The following is a 24,621-nucleotide window of genomic DNA, read 5'->3' on the forward strand; positions in this document are numbered from 1 at the left end:
AACATTTCGTCAAAGTATCGCAAACCATTGTTCTACCTTGTGCTGACTTCAGCGGGGCACCAGCAGCCCGCAGGGAGTGCAAAATGCGTCGGGAATCATTGCCTGATCCGGAGGAAGCTGATGGTTTATTCAGCTGAAAGGGCACCTTAATGAAACTGCTAACCGAGCCCTAGAATAGTTCTTACGGAGATGTGCCGAGCGGCAAGGCAATTTGAAATTGCCATCTGGGCCAGCCGCTCTATCGCGTTCACTCCTTCGTTACAGGGCTCAAAAAGGAATCTCGATTAACCTTTTTGGGACATGACATAATACATCTACATATTAGGAAGATCTTTCCCATCTACTAGAATCTAGCATTGCCCGGCGTCTAGGATTGAAGGAGTAGAACGCGATACGAGCGGATGGTTTAGGAGCCTGGGTGACGGACTGAGTGACTAGTTCATTCGTGTTCATGTTCCACCATTGACCGCGTGTATCACTATGAAGCTCATAGGAGGTCCGCGCCGCAATCGACCCGCTTGGCCTGTCTTCCGAAACAATCGCTGCTCATTCGAGCGCTTTATCAGTCATAACGCCAGTCGTGGGGGCCGGGGCGCAACTTCGTATCAGCGGCCGTCCACTGTCCAGGGAAGGCTCTTCTATACGTGTTTCGATATGCTCTCGGAATCCGCTCTTCGACCGCCGTCCTCCACCGTCCAGCGTCGTTGGCAGCATGACCGTTGCCTGCCGCCGGCACCGAGGGCCGAAAGGCCGATAAGGGCCTCGTGCTTATCGCATGTTCCGTCCGCTATTACTGGACCCTGCGTTCTCTTCCTCCCATTACCCCGCACGCCTCGCCCGTTCGACGTCCGTGCCATATAGCAAGCAAGAGCCTACGAGCCTAAAGCCCAAGATGCCGACCCAGGATTTCATCCCGAGCACGGCGACCACGATCCAGGAGAAGCCGACGTCGAAGCCGAAGATCAGCCATCCTTTAGATCCGCTGACCCCAGATGAGGTATCGTATCAGATCTCTCGCATACAGATCCCGAACTCGAACGCGGCTCTGCTGATCAACAAGCTCATGTTTTGCTGTAATACATAGATCGCTGCGGTGACGCTCAGCGTGAGGCAATACGTCGCGGCGAAGACGGACGTTAGCGCCGTCAGGTTCATCACCTGCTATCTTCTGCCGCCTCCAAAGAAGGACGTGCTCGCCTTCCTGGGCATTCCATTGGGCCCGGGGGAGAAACCACTCCCTCCCCCTGAGAAGATCGTGCGCAAAGCCGAGGTGGATGTGAGTACCTAAACTTGACCGGACCGCCAAGGCCCGTCTATCTGACTTCCTCCTCGAGATCAGTTCATCGACGTCGTGAACGGGTAACGTTTTCTACTTGTTCATCCGTACGTTCAGAAAGGCGCTGACGACAGCGTCCAATAGCGATGCTTACAACGTCATCCTCTCCCTGAAAGGCAACAAGTGGGAGGTGGATACGCTAGACAAGCTTCCCGAAGGTGTTCAGCCCCAGATTTCTCCGGGAGAACTCATCGAGTGCGAAGAGGTGATCCGCGCCGACCCCGAGGTATGCAGGCTCGCAGCTGAAGTCGGTGCGTACCACATACATCCCTCGTCGTAGACCATCTACCTAGAACGTCTTGGCTGATTCCCGGATCACCAGGCGTCAAACCGGAGCAACTGTACGCCGACGGATGGTCCATCGGCTACGACGAGCGTTTCCCGAAGAAGCAGCGTCTGCAGCAAGCTCTCCTCTTCGCCCGGTTCTCGGAGCACGACAACCTCTACGCGCACCCGATGGTAAGTCCCGTCGCCGAGCGTGCATGATACAGTTCCGGCTCACGAGGATTCGAGGATTTCATCCCGGTGATGGACGCGAACACGCTGAAAGTCGTCCACATCGATTTCCCAGCGCACTATTCCACAACCGAAGAGTCCAAGGGCGAGCTCTCGGCTTCGACCACCAAGTATCCACCGCTCGACGCGGACCAGCTGGCCCACGCCAAGCGCGAGCGTATTCCCCCGCCGAGGTCCGTAACAATCCATCGCCCCCGAGCGAAGTCAGGTGTGATGCTTACGGAGGGATGTGCAGAGAGGCGTTCGACTTCCTCCCCGACCTGGCCGCGCAGAAGCAGAAGGAGGGCGAGAAGCCGTTCAAGCTCCGGGATGACATCAAGCCGCTGCATGTCGTCCAGCCCGAGGGCGTCAGCTTCAAGGTCGACGGCCACGTCCTCGAGTGGCAGAAATGGAAAATGCACGTCTGTGAGTACCTCTTTCTTGGCACGGTCTGCCCTACGTCGTAGCGAAAGAGTGGTCGTTCCTGACTCGCGTGTGTCTTGAACAGCGTTCACGCATCGGGAGGGACTGGCGCTCTCCACCATCACGTACGACGACGACGGCGAGGTTCGGCCGGTCTTTTACAGGCTGTCGTTGGCGGAGATGGTGGTGCCGTATGCGGCGCTGGAACACCCTCATCCCCGCAAGTTTGCCTTCGACTCGTAAGCATTTCCGACCTCCCTCTTTCTCCAGCATAACGTGCTCATCTGTCACGGCAGTGGCGAATACGGCATGGGCACGATGGCGAACGAGCTTACGCTGGGCTGCGACTGCCTCGGCCAGATCCACTACATGGTGAGCCGCTGCTGCCGCCGTTTTGTCGTTACCCATAGCAGATGGTTGATTCTCGATCAGCCCGGTTCTTACGTCGCGCACGACGGCAGCGCCGTCATCATAAAGAACGTGATTTGCATCCACGAGGAGGACGCCGGGCTGCTGTGGAAGCATACCGACTACCGTCCCGGCGGACGCGGCCATGCCGTGCGCAGCCGGCGGTTGGTGGTCAGCATGGTCTGCACGCTCGCCAACTACGGTGAGCGATCGATATCCAACGCGTCGCCTCCGCCCCGTTCACCTTCGCTCATGTGTGCTTCTTCCTCTATCCCGCTCGTCGGCCTCCCCTAAAAAAAAGAGTACGTGTGGAACTACCACTTTTACCAGGACGGGACGATCGAGTTCGAGGTCCGGCTGACGGGGATCCTGAACGTGTACACGGCGCGGCCGGACGAGAAGCTGACGTACGGGACGATGGTCGCGCCGCAGATCAACGCGCAGTATCACCAGCACATCTTCTCGCTCCGCGTCGACCCGATGATCGACGGCCTGCGCAACTCGGTCGTCGAGTCGGACGTGCTCCCCGCTGCGGCGGACGAGGACGCGGAGGCGAATTACGCCGGGAACGCGTTCGTGGTGCGGGACACGACGCTGAAGACGGAGGGCGAGGGCGCGCGCGAGTTCGCGTACGAGACGGATCGGCGGTGGCGGATCGTGAACCCGAACAGGCGGCATTATGCGTCGGGCCAGGAGGTGGGGTATGGGGTGATGATGAAGGGCGGGGCGGCGCCGTTGATGGCGGGGGAGGGGAGCTGGGTGGCGAAGAGGGGAGGGTATGCGAGGAAGGCGCTTTGGGTGGTGAGGGAGGAGGAGGGGGCGAAGGGGGGGAGGATGTGGCCGGCGGGCAAGTATGTGCCGCAGACGAGGGAGGAGCCGGAGGATTCAGTGGGGCGGTGGGCGCAGGGGGAGGGGAGCATCGATAACGAGGATATCTTGGTGTATGTGACCGTCGGTGAGTTGTCTGTCCTTTGCGTTCATTAAAGAGTGAGCTCATGCTCATTGAATGATATGCAGGGACGACGCATATTCCAAGGCCGGAGGATTGGCCAGTGTAAGTCATTCTTATGACTGTTGACTTGTCTTAATCGGTGGCTGATGAGCTATGTATGAACAGGATGCCGGTGGAGCATCTCCGTGTCGCGTTCAAGCCCGTGAGCTTCTTCAAGGCCAATCCGAGCTTGGACGTGCCGGGTGTGAAGGACCCGAAGAGCGTCGCGGCTTTCGCAGATGTCCATGCTAATGGCACGAACGGGGCTTGCTGCGCCTGAGTTGCGTGAACCTCGGTCTATCCCACTTGTTCTTGGCCTCCTGGAGGACTCGTTTTTTGAGGGCACAAATCGAAGCTGTAGCATGCACCATATGACTTGAGTGCCGGCTTGGCATACGCAACAAATGCACCGGTAGTCTGTGTACAATGTACGGATCGATATAGCTTTAACGTGCAATCTATCATCGCACTCCAATCGCATCCCCCGGATCGCTCGTCCTTGACATGTCCGCGCCGCGTAGGTCACCTCCGAGTCAGGCACCGGAGCGGTAGCGGTGCAGCAAACGTAGATAGATGGACACGCGTGGGACAGGTGGGCATCCTTAGCCTGTTTCCCACCCGAACAGCAACAAGGCCGGCATGTGCTTGGCGAGCTCCGTCCATCAAATAAAAGAGAGCGCGCGTTCTTGACGACGTTTTCCTTCATTCCGTCGACGGTCCCCGTTCCTCGTCTGTCCTTGGAATTGTTTGTCTGGTTTCGTCACGATGCTCGCCCTCGCCGCTTTCGTCCCCGCATTGGTCCTGGCAACGCAGAGTAGGCCATCAAAACGCGCGCTAGCGTACCTTCTCAGAGATATTCATGATGCTGTTTATGCTGTATAGCTGCGGCCATCGACCTTCTCTCTCGCCAGAACAGCGGCCTTGACCCGAGCGACCTCCCCGCCGCGTGCCAGTCGACCTGCGCGACGATCGTGAGCGCGCTCAACACGTGCACGACCGACCAGTGTCTCTGCACGAACGCGAACACGAAGGCGTACGCGGCGTGCCTCGAGTGCCTCGTCGCCGACGCCGGCACGGGCGAGGAGACGGCCGAGAGCGGGATCCAGCAGTGGATCGATACGTGCAACCTCGAGGGCTTCACCGTCTCGTCTGTCGCCGTGAGTGCCTGTTCATCTTCTCGTCGCTCTTCTGCTCTTTTTTCTTCTCGCTGAGCGCTGACGTTGTATCTTGTAGATCTCCACCAGCGCGGGCACCGCGACGGGCTCTGCGACGGGTTCCGCCATCTCCGCCATCACCTCCGTCACCTCCGCCGCCGCGCCATCCGTCACCTTCGTCGGCACCACCTCCAGCGCCGGCGGTGCGTCCGTCAGCGTCTCCGCCCCTGTGGCCTCTACCACCGCCGGCTCTGGCGGCAACTCCGTGACCTTCGTCGGTACCGGCACGACCACCGCGGACGGGTCGGCGGAGACCACGTCCGACTCCAGCAGCGGTACGTGTCATTTTATGGCTGGCTATCTATCAGACGAAACTGATGGGGGCGTGGTCGCTCGCAGGCTCGGGCGGCGGTATCACCGGCGGCGCCAGCGCCGCATCCGCGTCCATGTCGGTTTCGGCTCTGACGGCGTTCGCCATTCCCGCGGTTGTTCTGGGCCTCCTCGCCTGGTGATCGATCGCTCTATTTCGCGTTTGGCTCCGCGCCTCTGCTTCATCGTATCTGCTGAACGCTTGCTCCCCCATACCCACGTCTATCGTGTGTGTGATCTTGTGACGCGTAATCTGGCTCCCTTGTTCTCGAAGAGTTTACACACATACCCTCCTTTGTATCTGACCTGTCTTTTATGGGTGGTCGGTTATTCCAGGCGATCGAAGCAATGTTATGTCATACAGCCGGATGACCAGCGTGAAAAGTTATGGACAACGCGATTACTTCAATTGCGGGTGAGGGGTGTATGATACAGGGAATATACAGCGACTATATGCATGCGATCTAAATGACGAACAGCCTCGAGTCTATGGTATAATGCGAGAAACCAAACGAGAGCGAAGCCAGAAGAGGTATTTATCTTTACGTATACGCGTGGGGTTTGATTATTCCGTCTCCTCCCCCAACATCTTCGCCAGCACGTCGTTCCCCTCGTCCACCGGCGCCTCGTACACCGCGAACGCCGCCCGCTGCCGTTCCCCGCCCTTCTCCTTCCGCTGACCACGCGCGCTCGACGTCTTCTCCTCCGAGTTCCAGCCCTGGCCGCGGTCGGCGAACACCTCCGGCCGGCGGTCGAGCAGCATCTCCATGTCCTCGTCGCTGATCACGCTCGCCTTGCCCGCCGCCGTGCTCGGCACGACCTCGATCCGCTCCCCTTCGAGCTTGAGCAGCGCCGCGGCCATCTCCGCGATCGTCTCCGGCTTGGATTTCGCCGCCGCCGTCGTCGTCGCCGCCGGCATCTTGAACTTGCCTGGGTACCAAAAATAAATAAATCCCGCGGTGAGCCGTCGAAAAAGAGAGAGAGAGAGTGGGTGCGATGGGGAGAGGGTGGAAAAAAAAATAGGGGAAAGACGGTGTACCTTTGGCGATGACGAGCGCCTCGAGCTGCCGCTTCTCGGCGGCGCGCTGCATGATCTTCGTCTCGACGGTGTGTTTGGAGACGAGACGGAAGACGAGGACGGGCTTCGTCTGCCCGATGCGGTGCGCGCGGTCTTGCGCCTGCAGATCCATCTGCGGGTTCTGATATAGCACGATCCGTCAGGATATCGGACGCACACGCGCGGAGAAGGGCGAACGTACCCAGTCCTGGTCGTAGAAGATGACGGTGTCGGCGGCGGTGAGGTTGATGCCCAGCCCGCCCGAGCGCGTGCTGAGGAGGAAGAGCTTGGGCGCGTCGGGATCGTCGCCGCCGTTTTGGAAGCGGTTCATCTCTTCGCGTCGTTCCGCGGGTGCCGTCGAGCCGTCGATCCGGCACAGTTCCCAGCCCTTCAGCTCCCTCGCCCAGTCCTGCATACGTACATTCGATGTCAGGGCCCGAAACACGTAATATGCGTGGTGGAGAAGAAGGGGGGCGAAGGACGGGTCACGAACCTCGATGATGTCGAGCATGGTGGTGAATTGGGAGAAGATGAGCACTTTGTGTTTGCGGCGGAAGAGCTCGTCGAGCAGGCGCTCGAGGACCATCATCTTGCCGCTCGCGTCGACGAGGTCCTCGTTCATCACGGGCGCGTGTGTCCGAGGGTCCGTCGGCCAATGGAAGAGAAACGGGTGCGAGCACACCTTGCTGCGGCATCACGTTAAAAAACAACGTGTCTTTCCATCATCACACAGACGCGAATACCCACCGGAGCTGCATGATGGTGTTCTGGAGCTTCATGTTGTTCACCTGCTTCACTGGGACGGGTTTCGTTCGGCGATGGTTCGCATGGGCGCGAGGAGACGGATATACGTACGTGCGGCCTTCAACGCCCACTCTTTCCCCAGCTCCTGGGCGTCCTTCGGTTCGGGCGTCCGCGCCTTCTTCTTCGGGCTGGGTCCGCCCTTCTCCAGTCGCTCGAAATACTCGTCGTCGTCCTCGCTATCGAGGTCGTACTTCTTCCTCTTGCCGCTTCGCATCTTCCTCGGCGCGTCCACGTCCAGATCCGCCTTGATCTTCTCCACCGCCGCACCGCCGCCGCCCTTCTGCTGGTTCTTGAGCAGAAGGGCGCGCAGGCCGCCGCCGACGACGGCGTCGTAGAGGCTGCGCTGCTGCTCGGTGAGCGGCGCGTAGAGGACGTACTCTTTCTTGGGCGGAAGGTCGGACATGACGTCGGCCTTGACGCGGCGGAGGAGGAAGGGCTTGAGGATGGCGTGCAGGGAGTTGATGATGCCCGAGGAGCGTTCGGTGGGGAGGGTCGATTGCAGCGTCGGTAGGTTGAACCTGGGCGTTTGGTTAGTGCCAGCCCTCTCCTCGGCGCGCGATAGGATGCGCACCACTGCTGGAAGGAGTCGAGGTCGCCGAAGATGTCGGGCAAGATGAAGTTGAGCAGACTCCACAGTTCGCTCAGGTTGTTCTGGGATTTGAAGTTAGGACAACATGCGTTATATACCGCATGGGTAAAGTAACGAGACATACGTGCAGAGGAGTGCCGGTCAGGATCATCCTCCCGGCCGACTCGTACTTTTTGATTTCCTGCATGAGCTTTGAATCGAAGTTCTTGAGGCGGTGACCTTCGTCGACGACGATGTACCCCCATCGGTAGTGCGCCAGGTGCTGGCGGTCCTTGATGATCATCTCGTACGTCGTGACCACGACCGGGAACCTGTTTCGGCGTGCGGGCGCCAGCGGGTCTTCGTCCGCTTCCTGCTTTAACGCCTTTGCCTCTTTCGGCTCTGACTCTGGCTCCGGCTCGGGTGCTGGATCTTCGACTTCGGGATCCTCGTCGCCTCCTTCTCCGTCACCGTCTCCTTTGCCATCGTCCTCGCTTTCGTCATCATCGCTCTCGGCATACGTCTTTCTCGCCTTCCCTCGCAGTCTTCCGCTGGACCTCGATCCAGAGGGTGCTGCCGGTCTTGTTGCGGCCCGGGCCTTCTGCTTGTTGACCGTGGCGACAGCCCTCTTCGCCCTCTTCGCCTTGGGCTTCGTGGCGGCCTTTCGTTGGACGGTGGGGTTGCGCCCTTCGAGCAGGCTGAGGCTCATGGCCGTCCGACGCAGCTCGGCGCGTTCGGCCGGGGTGCCGTGGTAGAGGCAAACCGGGATCTAGATCGCGAATTCGCGTTAGGACGAAGGCGGCGGGAGAGTAAAAAACGGGATGACCCGGATTTCGTACGTCGGGCGCAAACTTTTTGAACTCTTCGCCCCAGTTATGCAGCACGCTGAGCGGGCAGACGACCAGGAACGGCGCGACCATGTGTTCTCGCAGGAATGCGGCGAACGCGATCGTCTGCAGCGTCTTGCCCAGACCCATCTCGTCCGCTGCACGCATCCGGTTTAATAATAATAATAATAAATGAACAAAAAGAGAGAGAGAGAGAGCCTCGTCAGCCACGGTGCCTCTCGCTTGACCGAGACCGAGTGTATATATGCGCGCACCGAGGATTCCGGAGATCCCGTTCTCGTACAGGGACTTCATCCACGCGAGCCCTTGGAGCTGGTAGTCCTTCATCTTCGCGCCCGTCACGAGCGCGGGCTGCTCCAGCTGCCGGCGCGCGGCGTCCACGTCGACGGTCGCGCTCGCTTCCTTCTCCTCTTCGTCGACCCGGGCGCTCTTCGGGCCCCAGCTCTTCTTCGACTTGGTGGGGTTCTTCCCGCCGGCGGCGGAGGCGGAAGGGGGCTCGTGGGCCGCGGCGGCGGCGCGCGCTTGGGCGTCGGCCTCGTCCATGCGCTCGCGGAGCATCTCGGCGTAGAGCGAGGAACGCTTGAGCAGGAACTCGAGCCGCTTGAGGCGCGCTTCGGCTTCGGCATCGAGCGCCTCGGGGACGGCGTCGTCTTCGTCTTCGTCTTCGTCTTCGGGGGGAGGCGTGGACGCCCGGGTCGACTGCGTGTTCTCTCGCGGTCAGGCCGAGGCGAGGGAGGGCGTTTAAAGCGTTTCGTAAAAAAACGTACGTTGTTCTGGTCTACGTCCATCCATTCGGAGTCGCCGCCGTCGGTGGAGGCCGGAGGCGAGGAGGCTTGTGCGCTGCTCGCGCGCGTCGGGGCGGAGGACGACCTGGCCATGTTTCAAGGTGGAAGAGGCGGGGTGTCCTTGGAGGGTTATATGCGTGCAAGATTCGCGGTTCGGGGTCTGGATGGCGGGAGGAGGTGGGGAGCCAAGCTCTGGAGAAAGGAGCGGGGACGGCGGATGAGACCAACCGCGACGGACGACGCGCAGAGTCCAACGCGCTCCGGCAAATGTTCATTAGGCTCACGGGCACGTGAGGGAATACGAGGTGGCCTGCCCTAGGGTGGAACGCGTTTCGACCATGTACTCATGCATCACTTGGAGTCTGGGCATGTGCCAAAAAAAATCAGGCTACTTACATGACCCAGACTCGGTCTTTGTGTATACAGTCTTTCATGCTGCGGTGCTGCCCTGTCTACAGGCCGTATGAAGTTCGAAACAGACGCATTGTTTCGGCGTGTTAGCTTAGCACGCGCATAGCGCGCTGCTGCCGACTTTATATAGGGCCATATGCATCTTCAACGGAGGCGCGTTCTGCTCATTGACCCGATCGACTACGACAAAGCGGTCGTCCAGATGGGCACGTGTCTATCCCTCATCGAGGATACGGGCAGTCAGTACTTTAGTCTCTACCTGGTCTCTACCTGAGGTTTACGCTAAATGGGGGGATGCTCCAGCGGGAACATACGTCGAGATCAAGCGCGACGACGGCACGCCGGTGGCGAGCGTTGGATTGGGGAAAGGTCGCGAGTACCGGGTGCCGGTCCAGCTCAACACCACGTACGACATCACCTTCCATCAGGGCGCTCGTACCGTGACCAAACGGTAAGACAAGCTTCCAGCTTTACCGGTCCGCATGCGTGACGTCGATGGCCCGCGCAGAGTGTTCGTCGGAACCATGCACACGCAGATGGCTACTTCGTCCATCTTCCACGAAGAGGTGAACGGCGGTGTCGCTTCGTCGACGGGTCTAGCGGCTCGTCCAGGTACCGAGGCCGAGACCGAGGAACGGGCCAAGTCGTGCTCAGAGCCGTCTCCTAAGCTTCCGGTATACAGGTATGAGGCGGTCCAGGGGCGAACTGTCGATCGCAGACTCATCCATCGGCAGTCCCTCGGATGGCGAGCCGTGGTCAACAGCTGTAGAAGAGCTGACGACCGCCAGCGACGGCGAATTCGAAGAGCTCGAGGCGATCTGGCAAGCGCATCCTGGGTCGGGAAGATGACTGCTGGGTTGGGTTTTTATGAGCTTAGGATCCGTTTCGAACCGTTGCACAGTGATTATTACCGCGGCGCCGTCTCGCCGCGCTTGCGTGCGACGCAGAGTAAGTATGACACGGGGAGGCTCTTGTACGTTTCGTAACATGTATCCGGTCGCCTCGTTCCGCCGGAAACCGAAAAACGCGCGCCGTTTTGACCGGTGGCGATGCGCGGACGAGAATGCGTCGTCGGCGGTGTCGTGCGGCTCGTTCTCCCCGACGCCGGCGCCGACACCGGACAAGCATCGGTGGGTCTTCTCTTGCCCCCCGGCGTGGACGGGTTGTCGCGATGAGCTCCGATCCTCACGGAGGCGTCAACGCGCCCCTCCGCTGCTGCTACACCGCCCGAGCGTTCCCGTTCGAACCGCGACCCCCATGGCAGCACCGACGAATCACTGGGTCGTTAGCTTCAGCTCGCCGCGGGGGCGTATATAAACCGAGCGGGCGAAGGTCGAACGACACGAAAGTCGAGTCTCTGAATTTGATAGTGGTAAGTAACGTGATTGGCCACTCCACACCTCTCTCTCTCTCTGTGTGTGAGAGACTCTCTCCTCTTGACATTTGTCCGTGCCGTTCTCACATTTTGTAGCCCCTCGTCGACGACCCAGGAAACGTACGCATACGATGCTGCCGCCGTACGCCGCGCCGCCGCAGGACGAGTGCTATGCGCGGGAGATCGCCGCCGCCGCCAAAGGATCGCGACACATCCTCGATCTCCCGTCCGAGATCCTCGTCGCCATCCTCGCCCACCTCGACTGGCGCGAGATCTGCCGCGCCAACCTGGTGAGCCATCCATCTTTAAAACCCCCTACCATCTCACCCATCTCTCTCTCTCTCTCTCTCTTTCTGTCTGTGTTGGCTGAGTATCTGTGGGACAACTCCAGGTCTGCCGGACGCTGCACCACCTCATCGCGCACACGCTCGAACTGCGCTACCTCGTCGAACTCGGCGCGGACAACATGCTCCCGACCCCCGACCCTTCCTCGACGCCGATGCCGACCTACCTCCGCCTCGCCCGCCTGCTCGAGCGGCGCCGCGCGTGGAGCACGCTCGCCTGGTCGCCCGCGTCGCCCGCGCGGGTCCAGCTCCCCGGCCCGTGCGCCGCGTACGAGCTCGTCGGCGGCATGTTCTGCAAGTCGATGAAGCGCGGCGAGCATAGCCATTTCGTCGCGTGCGAGCTTCCGTCTCGCGGGGATAACGTCGAGGGCGAGGACGAGGGCGAGGGCGTGGGGGTAGAGGAAGAGGAAGAGGGAGGTGGGGGGAGGAAGACGGTGACGTTCGAGGACGTGGGGTTGTGCGCGCGCGATTTCGGGATCGATCCGAGCCAGGATCTGGTGGCGTTCGTGGAGGCGGAGGATCCTGGGTAAAGCGTTTTTTCCCCCCTCTCGTTAACCTAACCCGCTATTGATTCTGATCACGTCTGTTTCTGTGTCTTTTTCTCAACTCAGGTTCTTCAACGCGTCGCATGCGGTCGTCATTCATCTGCGCACGATATCGGGGAACAAGGACCATCCGGAGGCGCAGGTGCCCGTGTTGTGCTGCCCGACGCCGTTCAGCGTCACGCAGGCGTTCATCCAGGTCTGCCACGACGTGATCGGCTTTTTCTTTTGGGGCTCCGGGCCGGGGCTCCTCATCTGGAACTGGAAGACGGGGTGCCTTCTCGTCGTACGTTATCGCCCCTTCCCCCCCCTCTTCCCCTTTTACTTCCCTTGTCTCCTCGTCTCGCATTTTCTGACTTTGTGGGCGTCATGTTGTGTTGTGTAGCACGGGATCGGGATCCACAGGACGCTGCCCGACCATACCTGGGACTTTGCCTTTTTGTCCAACAGGTCGTACATGCTGTCGAGCTTGAAACATTCCGGCGCGCTGCACCTCTTCACGTTCGACTCTCCCCCTCCGTCGTCTCCCTCCTCCTCCTCCTCCTCCTCCTCCTCGTCTTCTCCTCCGGCCCCGTCGGTTAGCCCCGTCGCGCCCACGCACGCCGCGACGCTGCACCTGCCCTCGATCCGGCCCGAGATCGCGGTGTCGAACCTGTCGACGCACGCCGGGCCCGTGTGCGCGCGAGGAAGGGGGAGGGCTTCGGACGCGTTCGTGAAGGACGCGCGGGCGCGGATCCACGTCGTGACGGTGCATTATGCGGGGATCGTGCCCGAGCCCGGGGAGCCGCGCGGGCGGTGGAGTCTGTTCGTGAGGAACGGGACGTTGGAGGGGTGGGCGATGCGCGGGCGGGGATGCGGCGATGGGATCGGTGGTGAGGTGGAGGGTGGAGGGGGCGCGTTGCAGGTGCCGTGGGAGGAGTGGGGGCCGCGCGAGACGAGGGCGTTGGTGCCGCAGACGCCGTTCAGTTGGTTGAGGTATGTGGACGGGGAGAGGGTGGTGTTGCCCGCGGCGCCGGTGCCGACGACGTCGCTCGAGGTCGTGCGCGTGCTTGATTTTAATGTGCGCCCGCGGCGCCCGGAGGCGCAGAGGGGGGTGGGCGAGCCGGGGAGTAGGACGGTGCATGTGGAGGAGGTGGTGGGGGAGGAGAGGATTTCGAGGGGGGAGGTGTGGGAGAGGGACGTGGTGACGAGCTTGCCGTACAGGATGGTGTCGACGGCGGGGTTGAGCGGGTATTCGGGCTTTATGATCGACGAGGAGAGGTTGGTGGGGATCAAGGTGCGCTTTGAGCGGGTTTTTTTTTGATTTTTGCTTGGGTGGACAGGACGCTGATCTTCTTCTTGTTTTTTTTTCCTCTTGCAGTCCTCGATCTCGAGCCAGGGCGACTTTGGAGATATCCATGTCTTCAATTTCTGATTCGTCGGCGAGTCTGGGACATTGGGCTTCTCTCTCTCTCTCTCTCTCTCTCTCCATCTCTCCATCTCTCCGTCTCTCCCTCGCTATTCCCCCTCTCTTTGTCTTTCTCTCTCTGGATCGCGTTTGGCCGGTCTTGTGAAATCTATTCTGGGCACTCGAGGGGAAGGATCGATCGGGACAGATTATGTAGCATGGGCAAGCCTTATCTCTACACCATTCTGTAGTTTGTATACGTGCAGCTATGGAGATACGCTGTCTTTTTCGAATCGTCGTTTGCGCGAGCTTTCCGCGTAAGTACTTACCGACTTTCACAACGTCGAACAGTTAGATAAGAGCTTCAGTAGTGACGCGTGGAAAATAAATAAATAAAAGCGTGATAACATAACCGGCCCCCGGCGATCAAAACTTCCGGACGGGACCATACCTCTTGTGATCGCGAACTTTGCCTTGGCGCTGGGACCAATTCATTCGACTGCGCGACGTTTCTATTTCGCCCACTCGCGCTTACGGGATGCATACGCAGCTGAACAATGTACAACACAATGTCCTTGGGCAGACCTCTGGGCAATCCTCGCGAGGGGAGGCGCGAGGATCCATATGAACCGATCAAAGCCATCTGGAGGTGTGGATACGCGAAGCAAGGGGCAGAACGGTTGAAGGGAAGGGAAGTTCAAGGGGAGTATGGACCTTATCGGGTCCCCTTCGTCCGAAGCAGAGTTTCCCTATCTCGCGGGTCAAAACTCCACGGAGAAGGGTTCCCTGATCTGCGCCTCCCAGCGTCTTTCCGTCCCTCCCTTCCCCTCCCCTCCCGTCGTGTAACGCGTAGAAGAAAGCAAGGATGCCGGACGTGGAGAAAGACTCGGCGACGCAGAACGGGGCCGCTACCGCCGTCGAGATGGAGAGCGACGAGGCGGAGCTGGCGAGGATGGGCTACAAGCAGGAGTTGCAGTGCGTGTTGTTCCCCGGCTTCCGAGTATTGGCCGGTCGCGTTCAGAAGGCTGACGGGGTTTCGATGTCGTTGGTGGGTATGTTAGCCGCGACTTGACGCTTTTGCAGGTGAGCCACCCCTCGAGCATCAACGCATCTGTTCATCGCCCGGTCCCCTTATCTGACGCTGCGGTGCATACGTAGAACTTTGGTGTCAGCTTTTCGATTATATCCGTCATCACCGGGATACCCTCGCTCTTCTTATATGGTCTGGTGAGTGTCGCGTGCTACGTCAACCGCATGGCGTGCTCAGATTGTGTGAACTGCTAGACTACGGGGGGCCCGGTATGTTATAATCACCACTATCAGCTCTCTCTCTCGCGTGTCTTTGGACCTCATTCGAACGTCATGTTAGGCGGTCATGGTGTGGGGATGGGTCGCTGTCGCGTTCTTCACGATGTGCGTCGGGATGGCCATGGCTGGTACGTTCTACCGTCCATGTTCAGGTCCGGGCGCCATCACCGCTCTGAACGAACCCTGTTACAGAGGTGTGCAGCGCCCATCCTACCAGCGGAGGTCCGTATTTCTGGGCGGCCATGCTGTCCCCGCCCGAACGCGCCGCTTTTGCCTCCTGGGTGACCGGTATGTGCTCGCCTCGCTTAACCGGAAGGTTAACAGATCCGTGCACTAGGCTGGTTCAACTTGCTCGGACAAGTGGCCGTCACCACCGGTATCAGGTGCGTATGGACGTCTCCGAGAAGATCGTGAGGGGGCTCACCCGGCGTCTTAGCTACGCCTGCGCCAACTTCATCTCGACCGCTGCGAGCCTCGGCACGAGCTTCGAGCCCAACTCGCACACCGTGATCGGGGTCTACGCCGCAGTCCTCATCGCACAAGGTCCGCCCGTCGTTCTTTCCCTCCCTCCTCTGACAAAAAAAAAACGCGCTCGTGACTGACACGATATCTTACCTTCGTTCGTCGCGACACGTATAGGCCTTATCAACACCTTCGGCGTGCACCTCCTCAAGTACCTCAACAACATCTCCGTCTGGTGGCACGCCATCGGCACGACCGCGCTCGTAATCGCCATCCTCGCCGCCGCGCCTAAACACCAGTCGGCCAAGTTCGTGTTCACGCAGTTTATCGACGGGACGGGCGTCGACGGCGTTGGGTGGGGCACGCGCGCGAGCCATGCGTATGTCGTGGTGATCGGGATTTTGATGGCGCAGTATACTTTGACCGGTACGTTGCTCCGCTCGTTCGGGGACTCGAATATACGTGCGATCGAGGTGCTCATGGTTCGCATGCAGGGTTCGATGCTAGTGCTCACGTAGGCTTCGTCGATATCGTCTGTCCCGCGTCAAGTCTGATCCCCGAATATAGATGACCGAGGAAACGCATAACGCGGCGTATGTTTCTGTCCCCGCCGTATTTACCGATATCGGATACTGATGAGCGGCGTAGTATGTCCGGATCGCTGGGAATCATCATGGCCATCGGCGTCTCGGCCGTACTCGGGTGGTTCCTCATCCTCGGCCTGCTGTTCTCCATGCAGGACTACGACGCCACTGTCGCGTCCGCGACCGGTCAGCCCGTCACGCAGATCTTCCTCGACACCGTCGGCGAGAAGGGCGCAATCGTGTTGATGGTGCGCTCCTTTCCTCTGCTTTTTTGTGTGAGGGCAGCGGTAACTTTGAGCGTGAAGGTCATCGTCATAGGCGCCATGTTCTTTTGCGGGTCAGTGGCGTTCTGATGGGGCGATAAGAGGCGAAGCTGAGAGCTCTTGATTGGACAGGACGTTCTCGATCACCTCGAATTCGCGGATGATGTACGCCTTCTCCCGAGACGGCGCTATACCCGGTATGTGGGCGCGCGCTCAACTCTGGAAGGCGTCCTTTGCTTACATCGGGGGCTTCACCGCAGGTCACAAGTTCTTGGCGAAGGTTTCCGCCAGGACGCGGACGCCGATCCGAACAGGTGCGGCGAGTCCCGAGTTGCTCGGATTTGCGTGCTGAAGCGTCGTGGCAGTTTGGCTCGCTTGCACGCTGAGCTTCATCCTCGGCCTCCCCAGTTTGGGCAGCGCCGTCGCGTTCTCCGCCGCCACGTCGATAGCCACCATCGGCCTCTACATCTCCTACGGTCAGTCTGTCCCCCCTCCCTCCCCCCCCCCCTCCAGCTCTCTCCTCTTCTTCCGCCCTTTTTCCAGGTGCTGACACTCGTGCCGGTCTTCCAGCGATCCCGATCGCGCTCCGGGTCATCTACCGCAAACACTTTGTGCGCGGGCCCTTCCACCTCGGCGCGTTCTCCTACCCCGTCGCGCTCATCTCCGTCACCTGGATCGCGTTCATCGCCATCGCGTTCATCCTCCCCGCCGAGAACCCGGTCTCGTCCCAGACGCTCAACTACTCGATCGTCGCGGTCGGGATCGTGATCACGTACAGCATGGGATTCTGGCTGCTCAGCGCGCGCAAGTGGTTCATCGGCCCGGTGAAGCAGATCGAGGGCGAGGCGAAGGGGATCGACGTCGTCGACCAGGGCGTGATGGAGAGCGAGAAGGAGCGGGAGATGAAGAATCAGTGAGAAGCTCTCTAAACGCTGTTCGGTGGCCAGACTCGAATAAGCCTCTGAAATTTTATTTATGTTGGGTCGTAGGACATCGTGTACATGTGTAGACTTGCTCTGTTTTTAGACGCGCGTGCTGGGTCTCGTTTGCACGATGAACCCGACGCGAAGGATGGCCGGCGTGGTCCGTTGCGACTACGCGGTGATTGGGTTGATTTCCATGGCCGGTGGTGGTTATGCCTCCCGGATATAGCTGGTGATGTTTCAGTAGTCCTTGATTGCATCGCTGCTAGTGGACAGCATTCATGAGACAAGATTATGTTATTAACGTCTGCGCTCGATTCATGGGGAGCGGTCAGAGCCCATCGGCCCTTCTTTTGATACTCCCGTTCAATCTCGACAGCTGCATAACATGGTGGAAAACCTTCAGGCCAAGTACGCAGCCAGAGACAGGGGCTTCACCATGCGACGCTGAGCTAGGCATAGTTGTCTCTTCTGTAGGATCATCCAAGGCACGCTGCCGTGCGCCAAGCTCCTGGAAACCGACAAGACGTCAGTATATCTAGTCAAAGGGATGGATATTAGTACCGTCGTGCTCACACGTACCGCTTGACTTTGGCCAGCCTTGTCTTCCTGGATATCGGGCCTGTCTCGGAAGGACATGCGTTGATCATTCCGAAATGTGAGCACCGAGAAACTGCCATCCCACGAAGTTTACCGTGAGCTCGGTTCGAAACGTATGCGTAGTTCACGGCCAGAAGATGCACGATGTGCCCGACGACTATCTCCAAGAGATCCTACCGATCGCGAAGAAAGTGGCCTTAGCCATCGGCGCAGACGACTATAACATCTTGCAGGTGGGTAGCGTGCACGGACCGCATCCTCTCATACTCAACATATACAGAACAACGGCAGACTGGCTTTCCAGGTGAGCGGAGCTGGTTAAAGAGCCCCGCAGCGCATGCCGTTGACCGTGACCACGTTCCAGCATGTGATGCATGTGCATTTCCACGTCATTCCAAAGTACGACAAGGCTACGGGACTCGTAATCAACGAAGAGACGTGGCCACGAGTAGAGGTCGGCATCGATGGGTTAAGAGAGATCCAGCAGAAAATCACGGCGAAACTGGAAGTAAAGAGCGAGGAGGAACCAAGCCCGGAGTAGCGTGGGAATACTGGTAAAGGGGGGGAGGATAGCCACAACCTCCCTGCTTTGCTCCGTCATGTCGCTTCTCTGCCTTCTCATGCCAGAACAACTCGTTGGAAGTTCGGCGCTCCATAGTGTCCGTGGTGGCGAACGACATGCGCGTTCTAGCACGTCAAGACCGGGTCTGGTCGAACCCGTTATGCCGTGACTGCAACGAGGCCGAAGAGCTGTCGTGGTCATCCAAACGTTCCTCTTATACCCTCGATCGCTGGACTGCGCATGAAACCTTCAGACCACATGCATCAGCGACGTACGTATCCTGTCAGAAAACGCGGCTGCATTGTGAGGTTTTGACATTCGGGAAGTCGCCGAACAGCAGTCGTCACCGGTTCTCCGCTATCAACTTGAAGGCGAAGGGGGGAGTGAGGGAAAGCGAATGTCCCAAATTACAGGGTATCATGCATCCACGATCACTACGTACACTCCTCTTTGCAAAGCAGACAGGACCAGAGTCCTGATCGCTCGAGCTCGTGTTGCACACGGCGCGGGCAAAATGCAGACCGACACCTTGGACACTTCTTTGTCCGTTATCACCCGGCCTTTCTTGCAACAATAACCTACTTTGTCAGGTGCAGATGATCTCAAAAATACCGATGACGCATCGATGTCTTCTCGACCGCTGATTTCTGACTTCATTATGTAGGCACACAGACCTCTACGGAGCATTCTCGTCGCCGTGATGCTCGAAGGTGTCGAACTGGCACCCTGGGGACAGCGGCTGGAGTACGGGGCTTCGAGAAAACTGCGTATGCATGGGGTCCGTTGACTTCGCCGATGGTCTGGAAGGGGTAGAGAGTTTGGAGGTATATAGGGCATCTCGCATTGCACTTGGGCCGTCAGTCATCGGATCCGCATCTCTCGCTATGTCTGACTCTGAACCTCAAGATCTTCACAAAGCGATCGCTGCGTGGTTTCTCGGCCCTCGCGCTGAGAACATGCAAGCTTTCATGACTATCCTCGGGGATGTTATGCAGGCTCATGCCAATACTCGCTTGGAGTACTACCCAGATGACCCGGTGAGCAGAGCTGGCCTCGCTGTAGCTGGCCTCGCTGCCTCATGATGGTCTTCTGATGACGCGCTCGTAGAACTTCATTGTGGATTCTATTCAAACTTCTGATCAGTATCGAGCGAGTATGGCGCATCTGCGCCGCGAGGTCGAGGGGATCAGCGCTGCCCTCAACAAATGGTCCATCCCATTCTTCTCGCCGCGCTACGCGGGTCATATGTGCATGGAAATGTGCGTGGTTCTTCCCATTCGCGAGTTTCTGACTAGGCTGATCTCAGAATGTTGCAGGTCATTGCCATCTATTTTAGGATGGATGGTGACAATCATGTTCAATCCTAACAACGTACGTGCACCAGGTTCATCGATCAACTATCAGTACTCATGGGCTTCCAGGTCGCCTATGAGGCCAGCCCATACACAACGCGTCTCGAGCTATATGTTGGCAAGCAATTGTGCAAGATGCTTGGCTATCCCGTCCAGCTCCCTCGTGACCCATGGACGGATGATCCAAACGCAAAGGCTAGTGACCCCTGGGGTCATATCGCCTGCGACGGTACTGTTGCCAACATGGAATCCATGTGGTCAGTGACCTAAATCCTCACTCGGTCCGAAAAGATGATGAATTACAGAACTGCCTTCTGTCGTTGCTGGTACAGGGCTGGTATGTGCAAAATCCACGGTCTCCCTGGACCCCTACTGATGAAACACACGTAGCTCGGAACTTGAAGTTTTACCCGCTGTCGTTGCATGCGGCGATGTCGGACGATGGACCCCTAGCGTGGATCGCCGACGACTTCACCATCCGAACTGCCACGAAACCATATGAGGATCAGCTCTTCATCAACCTCGACGAATGGGACCTCCTCAATCTTCCGCCCAACGAGGTTCTCGGCATCAGCGAGCGACTGAACGCTTCATACGGAATATCAGCCACATACCTGGCCAAGATTCTGTCGCCGTACTTGGTGCAGACGAGCGGCAAGGACGTCCTCATGCAGAAATACAAGATCACCCAGGAGCCGCAGTACCTGGCCGCGGCCACCAGACATTACTCCTGGCCGAAGGCTGCCGGTACGTGCATGGACTTGTGCCAGCGTTGTCGATCCTAACCCAAACCCCTTCCTCAGCCTTGATCGGAATCGGCTCGGAGAACTGTGTTCCAATTGCGGTCGATAATAACGCTCGTGCCGACCTGGACGATTTGACAAGGATCCTGGAGGAAAGGCTCGCCCGCAAGCAAGCCGTATACGCCGTCGTCGCTATCATTGGCTCCACCGAAGAAGGCTGCGTCGACCCTCTGGACCGCATCCTCAAGCTCCGCGATGACTTCGCCGCGCGGGGGCTCACCTTCATCGTCCATGCCGACGCTGCATGGGGTGGCTACTTCGCGAGCATGATCCGCGAACCGCACGACGTCCTCAAGATGCCGGCCGGAATGCCGCCGCCCGACTTCGACTATGTGCCCAGCGTCTCGCTCCGGAAAAGCACCACGGACCAGTTTAAGGCGCTGGCCAAGGCGGATTCGATTACCATCGACCCTCATAAGGCGGGATACATCCCGTATCCAGCTGGCGGGCTCTGCTATCGCGATGGACGAATGCGGTTCCTGCTCACCTGGACGGCGCCGTATCTGCAGCAAAGCAAGCAGGGCGAGAGCATCGGTATCTACGGAATTGAGGGCAGGTGAGAATTTGACCCACCAGAGGCGAAGGGCCCATGCACTGACGCTCGAGGCAGCAAACCGGGCGCTCCGGCGGCCTCCTGCTACATTCACCATCAGGTTGTGGGTCTTCACAAGGAAGGTCATGGCGCGTTGCTTGGCGAGGTGTCGTTCACCTGTCGGAGGGTGAGCCGTCTCTTCCCTCCTCCGTTTCAGGAGTATGCTTACGAGTCAAACAGTTCTCTGCGCATTGGGCCGCGATGTCGGACAAATCGACGGATTACATTGTCGTCCCGTTCAACCCGCTCGTTCACGATGGAGACGAGGATAAGATGGAACAGGAGAAGAGATTCATCCGCGAACGGATCCTCGGGAAGACGAACAGGCAGATCGTCGCGGACCGGGAGGCGATGGACGAGCTCTGCGCGCTTGGCTCGGACCTGAACATTAACGCGTTCACCTGCAATTTCAGGATCAATGGGAAGGTCAACGAGGACGTCGAGGAGGCCAACTATCTAAACAAGCGGATTTTCGATCGTCTGAGCGTGACGGAGCTGGAGAAAGATCCAAGGGACGTGCCGCTTTTCCTTAGCTCCACTGTCTTCGGGCAGGAAGAGTATGGGCAATGCGCCAGACATTTCCAGAAGTGCGTCGCATCGCTGATACGAAGATTTTCCTTCACTGACCTTGGTTGTGTAGACGCCTTGGACTGGAGACGGAGTCGAAGCAGGACTTATACGTCTTGCGTAACGTGGTTATGTCACCTTTCCCCACCGGCGGTGATTTCGTCGACCGCGTTATCGCGGATGTGTTCATCGAAGTCCTCAAAGAGGAAGTTCAGGTGGGCGCTCTCGGACATAATGCTCGTGTATCGTGTATCGAAGGTGTTGATGACATTGCAGCGCGTGGTGAAGAGGAACACGGTGGTTCCCGCTGTTCATCAGTTCGTCCTCCAGGGCAAGAACAAGCTCTACCTCGTTTATTGCCCTCAGTTCTATCACGCCAACGGTCGCTCTCAGCTCATCCTCAGCGGCACCATCGACTCCGACGCCTTCATGCAAGAGTATCGCAAAGTCAGAGACCTTCACCCTGGAAACGCGTTCACCATAAAGACCGCGGACGCGGTCGTCCTCGAGGATGTGCTGAAGGCCGGAGAGTTCAACGCGAAAGTTAATGGCCCGTGAGTGATTCGTCGCTAGAATGTTGGTTCGTCTCCTAACGTTAATTATCATCGTCCATAGTGTGATCTGGGGCGTTGAGTTCCGGGTCATCAACCTTCAAATCGTCAAAGATCGCAGCCTCTTGTCCAAATACCGCGACACGACCTACCCGGTCGATAGTACGCCTTTTTACCTCTACGGAACTACGACAGAGCACCATATCGACCATATGCTTTTACGTGCCCCCAACACCCAAATCTCGTCGGGCCTGGTCACCCTGGACGTTCGGCCGCCTCTTACCGCAGACCAGCTATCGCGTGGCGTCATCGCGAAGGTGAAACGATCCGAATTGGCCATGCAGCCTTTCGGCGCGGAGACCGACCCGAAAGCGATCTTCGCTCCGGCCACGGAGTTCAAGGTTGTCGTGTACCACGATAAGCATGAGCCGATCGCTCACGGACCGAACCTCGCCAACGTCGACGGAGAGAAGGTGCTTGCGGAAGGTACGATCAAACTCGGTAACTCGGTGTGGGTTGACACGGACGGCCCGAACGCGGAGGATACCTCGGATCCGTCGAAGCAGGCCAACAAAGCGTTGGAGCACAAGGTGCTGAAGAAGTGGCGCGAAATATACGCGGAGCTCTAGTCTCCATTTACAGTCGTGTCACCATTCTGCAGTTTGGTTGTCGTGATGTGTCCAGGTCACTCGTGTGTACGATACTAGGTAGTAGCGTTACTTTTTCGACCATAAGTTCAACCCCACCAAACCACCAAACCTTTCGGTTTATTTGCCCAATTACTGACCGTGGGATAATTATGGCTTGATCGTGGGAGTGTAACACTGATCGAGGATCTCTTGGGGAACTTCCTACGGACTTACGGTCGAAAAACTACAGTGTATGAACACACGCTCTTCGTACACGTTGGCGTCCCGAATCAGATCTCGACTGGTTCTCACACGGCAGTCTCTCACAGATCAGGCCTAAGTACTCATTCATGGTCGAGCAGAATAGTAGATCACCTCGGCATCTGCAATCATAGTCTCTCACGGGCTTGATTTCAGACACTGAAAGGACCGTTTCTGATGGCGATGGGTGTTTGTCACTACTGGCGACTGTGCATCATCCCCCCACCAGCCCCATGGATCTCTGCCCTGAAGAGATCCTCTTCGCCATATTTAGCATTGCCTGCACGGACGATGGCACCACCGGCCGCGCACTCTCTATCACGTCTCGCCGCGCCCGTCGCATTTCCGCACCTTTTAAATACCGGTCCTTAGCTCTCAATGGCGTGGCGCAGGTCAAGGCCTTCGCCAAGCACCTCAGAACGATTAAAGCGGTCGAGCAGGACCTGGATCGCACAGCATGCAGCGTGGAACATCTCCTCGTCATGAAGACACCGCGGCCTTTGAAGTCGGTGCCGGAGCCGAGTGCTGCTGCTATGAATGCTGACCTCAATCACACCACGGACGAAGAAAGTTGTTATCGACCCTCCACCGAAGACCCCGTTTTGGGGGCGGCGACCGGCGCTCCGCTAATACCGTACCGTGCCACACTATACCATAATGACGAAGTTGCTGCTGGCTTCGAGTTATCATCCCTGCTCGCTCTCGTCGCGCCAACCTTGCGCACACTCTTCACGGACTTCGACGTATCCATTTGCTCGGCCGCGGACGGCCCTATACCCTATATTTCCTTTCCCCGACTGGCCGCCTGTTCCATCCTGACCGCCAGCTCCGTTTGCTACCGCCCGCCGTTCGGGTCCCCGGAGTGCCTCCCCATGCTCACCCACCTCCATATCACGAACTGCCCTATCATCGCTGCGGAGGGGTCCAGCCGCTTCGTCACCGGCTTCTGGGGCGACCTCGCCATGTCTCCTCTGAACGCCGCGCTTTCGCACCTCCGCATCTCCGGCGTGCAAGCGGGCGCGGAGGAGATCTACCGTGGCATCTATCGTCTCGATGCCCCGGACGAGGCCGACCTCGCGCACGCCGCTCCTGCATCGTTCCGCAAGATGAGGGTGTCGCAGCTGCACGCCCTGCAGCACGCCCTGCAGCACGTGTGGGTCGAGCCTTCCCCGGACGCGCACGATAGGATAGAGGATGAGATACGCCTCCTGGCCGAGCAGGTGCCAGGGACGCAGGGAGGTGGGGAGAAGTTCGCGCTCTTGAGGCCGAAGCCAAGCGGGTATGACGAGGACCAGATGAAGACGGACTGGCTGAGCTTCGTCGCCGGCGGCGATGGGCCATGGCCTGCGCATAAAACCACTGACGCTTGGCGCTAGCGGTCGGAGTGGCGGCTTCGCACCACCGGTACAAGTTACCCTGACGCAGGCAAACGTTTTGAATATCTAAAAGTCGTTAGTTTGTCGTGCTACGTATAATGTGTTACTTGGTTCTGCTGAGCGATACAGCCAATCTGGATGCGTTATGACCGCGTTCTGCTCACAGCCGGGAACGAGCAAGTTTTAGAACGTTAACGTTCCGCTGCGGATCATAACGAGCGAAAGTGAGGGAAAGATCGAGTAGAAGAGTAACAGCACGTTTGGCTTTCAATGCGCAAGTCCACCTTCAGTATTGCAGCACGACTGGGTGGTCCTGATACACCGCTAGTGAGAACCTGTCCCACATGGCCTCGATAGGCCGTCCATAAGCTGCAGGAAAACGGCTACAGCGCGTATGAATGGGCTACTTTCGTGCACGTAGGAGCGTGAACGTCGCGGGGGTACCGGGGAGTGGATGGGATAATGTGGGTGTCCTAACGACGTGCGAGGCG

The 24,621-nt window shown here is 58.6% G+C and overlaps 9 protein-coding genes across 9 annotated transcripts; 7 read left to right on the top strand and 2 right to left on the bottom strand.

Moving 5' to 3' along the window:
- The first annotated feature begins 827 nt into the window (after positions 1 to 827).
- PUNSTDRAFT_54222 (uncharacterized protein) lies at positions 828 to 4,127 on the top strand. The gene is made up of 13 exons (XM_007386291.1): positions 828 to 997; positions 1,085 to 1,276; positions 1,340 to 1,359; positions 1,421 to 1,587; positions 1,659 to 1,795; positions 1,850 to 2,025; positions 2,088 to 2,257; positions 2,340 to 2,493; positions 2,551 to 2,626; positions 2,687 to 2,864; positions 2,964 to 3,617; positions 3,680 to 3,716; positions 3,780 to 4,127. The coding sequence occupies exons 1-13, from the start codon at positions 893 to 895 to the stop codon at positions 3,931 to 3,933; spliced, it is 2,220 nt and encodes a 739-aa protein (XP_007386353.1). The 5' UTR covers positions 828 to 892; the 3' UTR covers positions 3,934 to 4,127.
- A 96-nt stretch (positions 4,128 to 4,223) lies between these two features.
- Positions 4,224 to 5,544, top strand: PUNSTDRAFT_54224 (uncharacterized protein). The gene is made up of 4 exons (XM_007386292.1): positions 4,224 to 4,467; positions 4,536 to 4,810; positions 4,887 to 5,142; positions 5,207 to 5,544. The coding sequence occupies exons 1-4, from the start codon at positions 4,419 to 4,421 to the stop codon at positions 5,317 to 5,319; spliced, it is 693 nt and encodes a 230-aa protein (XP_007386354.1). The 5' UTR covers positions 4,224 to 4,418; the 3' UTR covers positions 5,320 to 5,544.
- Positions 5,545 to 5,604: 60 nt separating this feature from the next.
- Positions 5,605 to 9,101, bottom strand: PUNSTDRAFT_90611 (uncharacterized protein). The gene is made up of 10 exons (XM_007386293.1): positions 8,708 to 9,101; positions 8,445 to 8,590; positions 7,751 to 8,374; positions 7,609 to 7,688; positions 7,089 to 7,555; positions 6,981 to 7,029; positions 6,727 to 6,919; positions 6,436 to 6,642; positions 6,216 to 6,375; positions 5,605 to 6,106 (listed from the first exon to the last, which is right to left on the bottom strand). Exons 1-10 carry the CDS (start codon positions 9,009 to 9,011, stop codon positions 5,742 to 5,744), a joined length of 2,595 nt encoding a protein of 864 aa, XP_007386355.1. The 5' UTR covers positions 9,012 to 9,101; the 3' UTR covers positions 5,605 to 5,741.
- Positions 9,102 to 9,851: 750 nt separating this feature from the next.
- On the top strand, positions 9,852 to 13,378 carry PUNSTDRAFT_127446 (uncharacterized protein; the record flags this gene model as incomplete). The annotated part of the gene is made up of 11 exons (XM_007386294.1): positions 9,852 to 9,888; positions 9,953 to 10,100; positions 10,158 to 10,331; positions 10,551 to 10,597; positions 10,939 to 11,021; positions 11,121 to 11,144; positions 11,186 to 11,314; positions 11,416 to 11,894; positions 11,980 to 12,196; positions 12,296 to 13,186; positions 13,271 to 13,378. The coding sequence occupies 11 exons, from the start codon at positions 9,852 to 9,854 to the stop codon at positions 13,322 to 13,324; spliced, it is 2,283 nt and encodes a 760-aa protein (XP_007386356.1). The 3' UTR covers positions 13,325 to 13,378.
- An 841-nt stretch (positions 13,379 to 14,219) lies between these two features.
- PUNSTDRAFT_72363 (APC amino acid permease) lies at positions 14,220 to 16,831 on the top strand (the record flags this gene model as incomplete). The annotated part of the gene is made up of 17 exons (XM_007386295.1): positions 14,220 to 14,272; positions 14,359 to 14,380; positions 14,456 to 14,524; positions 14,582 to 14,596; positions 14,667 to 14,733; positions 14,798 to 14,893; positions 14,943 to 14,988; positions 15,042 to 15,148; positions 15,245 to 15,493; positions 15,562 to 15,581; positions 15,635 to 15,660; positions 15,716 to 15,899; positions 15,957 to 15,988; positions 16,047 to 16,111; positions 16,175 to 16,228; positions 16,280 to 16,390; positions 16,485 to 16,831. The coding sequence occupies 17 exons, from the start codon at positions 14,220 to 14,222 to the stop codon at positions 16,829 to 16,831; spliced, it is 1,563 nt and encodes a 520-aa protein (XP_007386357.1).
- A 202-nt stretch (positions 16,832 to 17,033) lies between these two features.
- PUNSTDRAFT_115326 (hit family protein 1) lies at positions 17,034 to 17,978 on the top strand (the record flags this gene model as incomplete). The annotated part of the gene is made up of 6 exons (XM_007386296.1): positions 17,034 to 17,043; positions 17,290 to 17,365; positions 17,437 to 17,495; positions 17,561 to 17,670; positions 17,718 to 17,741; positions 17,802 to 17,978. 6 exons carry the CDS (start codon positions 17,034 to 17,036, stop codon positions 17,976 to 17,978), a joined length of 456 nt encoding a protein of 151 aa, XP_007386358.1.
- A 236-nt stretch (positions 17,979 to 18,214) lies between these two features.
- Positions 18,215 to 18,699, bottom strand: PUNSTDRAFT_54229 (uncharacterized protein; the record flags this gene model as incomplete). The annotated part of the gene is made up of 2 exons (XM_007386297.1): positions 18,215 to 18,270; positions 18,326 to 18,699. A coding segment is annotated over one exon (195 nt), but the record flags the coding sequence as incomplete, so codon positions are not given.
- Positions 18,700 to 18,883: 184 nt separating this feature from the next.
- Positions 18,884 to 22,493, top strand: PUNSTDRAFT_46232 (PLP-dependent transferase; the record flags this gene model as incomplete). Its single annotated transcript, XM_007386298.1, has 12 exons — positions 18,884 to 19,036; positions 19,107 to 19,258; positions 19,316 to 19,370; positions 19,421 to 19,608; positions 19,684 to 19,688; positions 19,742 to 20,098; positions 20,155 to 20,710; positions 20,765 to 20,873; positions 20,927 to 21,333; positions 21,387 to 21,528; positions 21,590 to 21,867; positions 21,929 to 22,493. The coding sequence occupies 12 exons, from the start codon at positions 18,884 to 18,886 to the stop codon at positions 22,491 to 22,493; spliced, it is 2,967 nt and encodes a 988-aa protein (XP_007386360.1).
- Positions 22,494 to 22,987: 494 nt separating this feature from the next.
- PUNSTDRAFT_136701 (uncharacterized protein) lies at positions 22,988 to 24,130 on the top strand (the record flags this gene model as incomplete). The annotated part of the gene is made up of 1 exon (XM_007386299.1): positions 22,988 to 24,130. One exon carries the CDS (start codon positions 22,988 to 22,990, stop codon positions 24,128 to 24,130), a length of 1,143 nt encoding a protein of 380 aa, XP_007386361.1.
- Positions 24,131 to 24,621: the final 491 nt, after the last annotated feature.

This window comes from Punctularia strigosozonata, assembly GCF_000264995.1.
Source record: "Punctularia strigosozonata HHB-11173 SS5 unplaced genomic scaffold PUNSTscaffold_10, whole genome shotgun sequence".
Taxonomy (NCBI): domain Eukaryota; kingdom Fungi; phylum Basidiomycota; class Agaricomycetes; order Corticiales; family Punctulariaceae; genus Punctularia; species Punctularia strigosozonata.

What these genes read in the sequence shown, in the direction of transcription:
- PUNSTDRAFT_90611 (XM_007386293.1), bottom strand. Translation starts at nt 9,011, where the DNA reads ATGCTCCGCGAGCGCATGGACGAGGCCGACGCCCAAGCGCGCGCCGCC. An exon ending in TGACCGGCACTCCTCTGCAC is followed by an intron (nt 7,689 to 7,750) that starts GTATGTCTCGTT and finishes TTCAAATCCCAG; the next exon opens with AACAACCTGAGCGAACTGTG. An exon ending in GTGGGCGTTGAAGGCCGCAC is followed by an intron (nt 7,030 to 7,088) that starts GTACGTATATCC and finishes AACCCGTCCCAG; the next exon opens with TGAAGCAGGTGAACAACATG.
- PUNSTDRAFT_54224 (XM_007386292.1), top strand. Translation starts at nt 4,419, where the DNA reads ATGCTCGCCCTCGCCGCTTTCGTCCCCGCATTGGTCCTGGCAACGCAG. An exon ending in ATTGGTCCTGGCAACGCAGA is followed by an intron (nt 4,468 to 4,535) that starts GTAGGCCATCAA and finishes TATGCTGTATAG; the next exon opens with CTGCGGCCATCGACCTTCTC. An exon ending in TCACCGTCTCGTCTGTCGCC is followed by an intron (nt 4,811 to 4,886) that starts GTGAGTGCCTGT and finishes TGTATCTTGTAG; the next exon opens with ATCTCCACCAGCGCGGGCAC.
- PUNSTDRAFT_54222 (XM_007386291.1), top strand. Translation starts at nt 893, where the DNA reads ATGCCGACCCAGGATTTCATCCCGAGCACGGCGACCACGATCCAGGAG. An exon ending in ACCTCTACGCGCACCCGATG is followed by an intron (nt 1,796 to 1,849) that starts GTAAGTCCCGTC and finishes CGAGGATTCGAG; the next exon opens with GATTTCATCCCGGTGATGGA. An exon ending in CTTGGTGTATGTGACCGTCG is followed by an intron (nt 3,618 to 3,679) that starts GTGAGTTGTCTG and finishes AATGATATGCAG; the next exon opens with GGACGACGCATATTCCAAGG.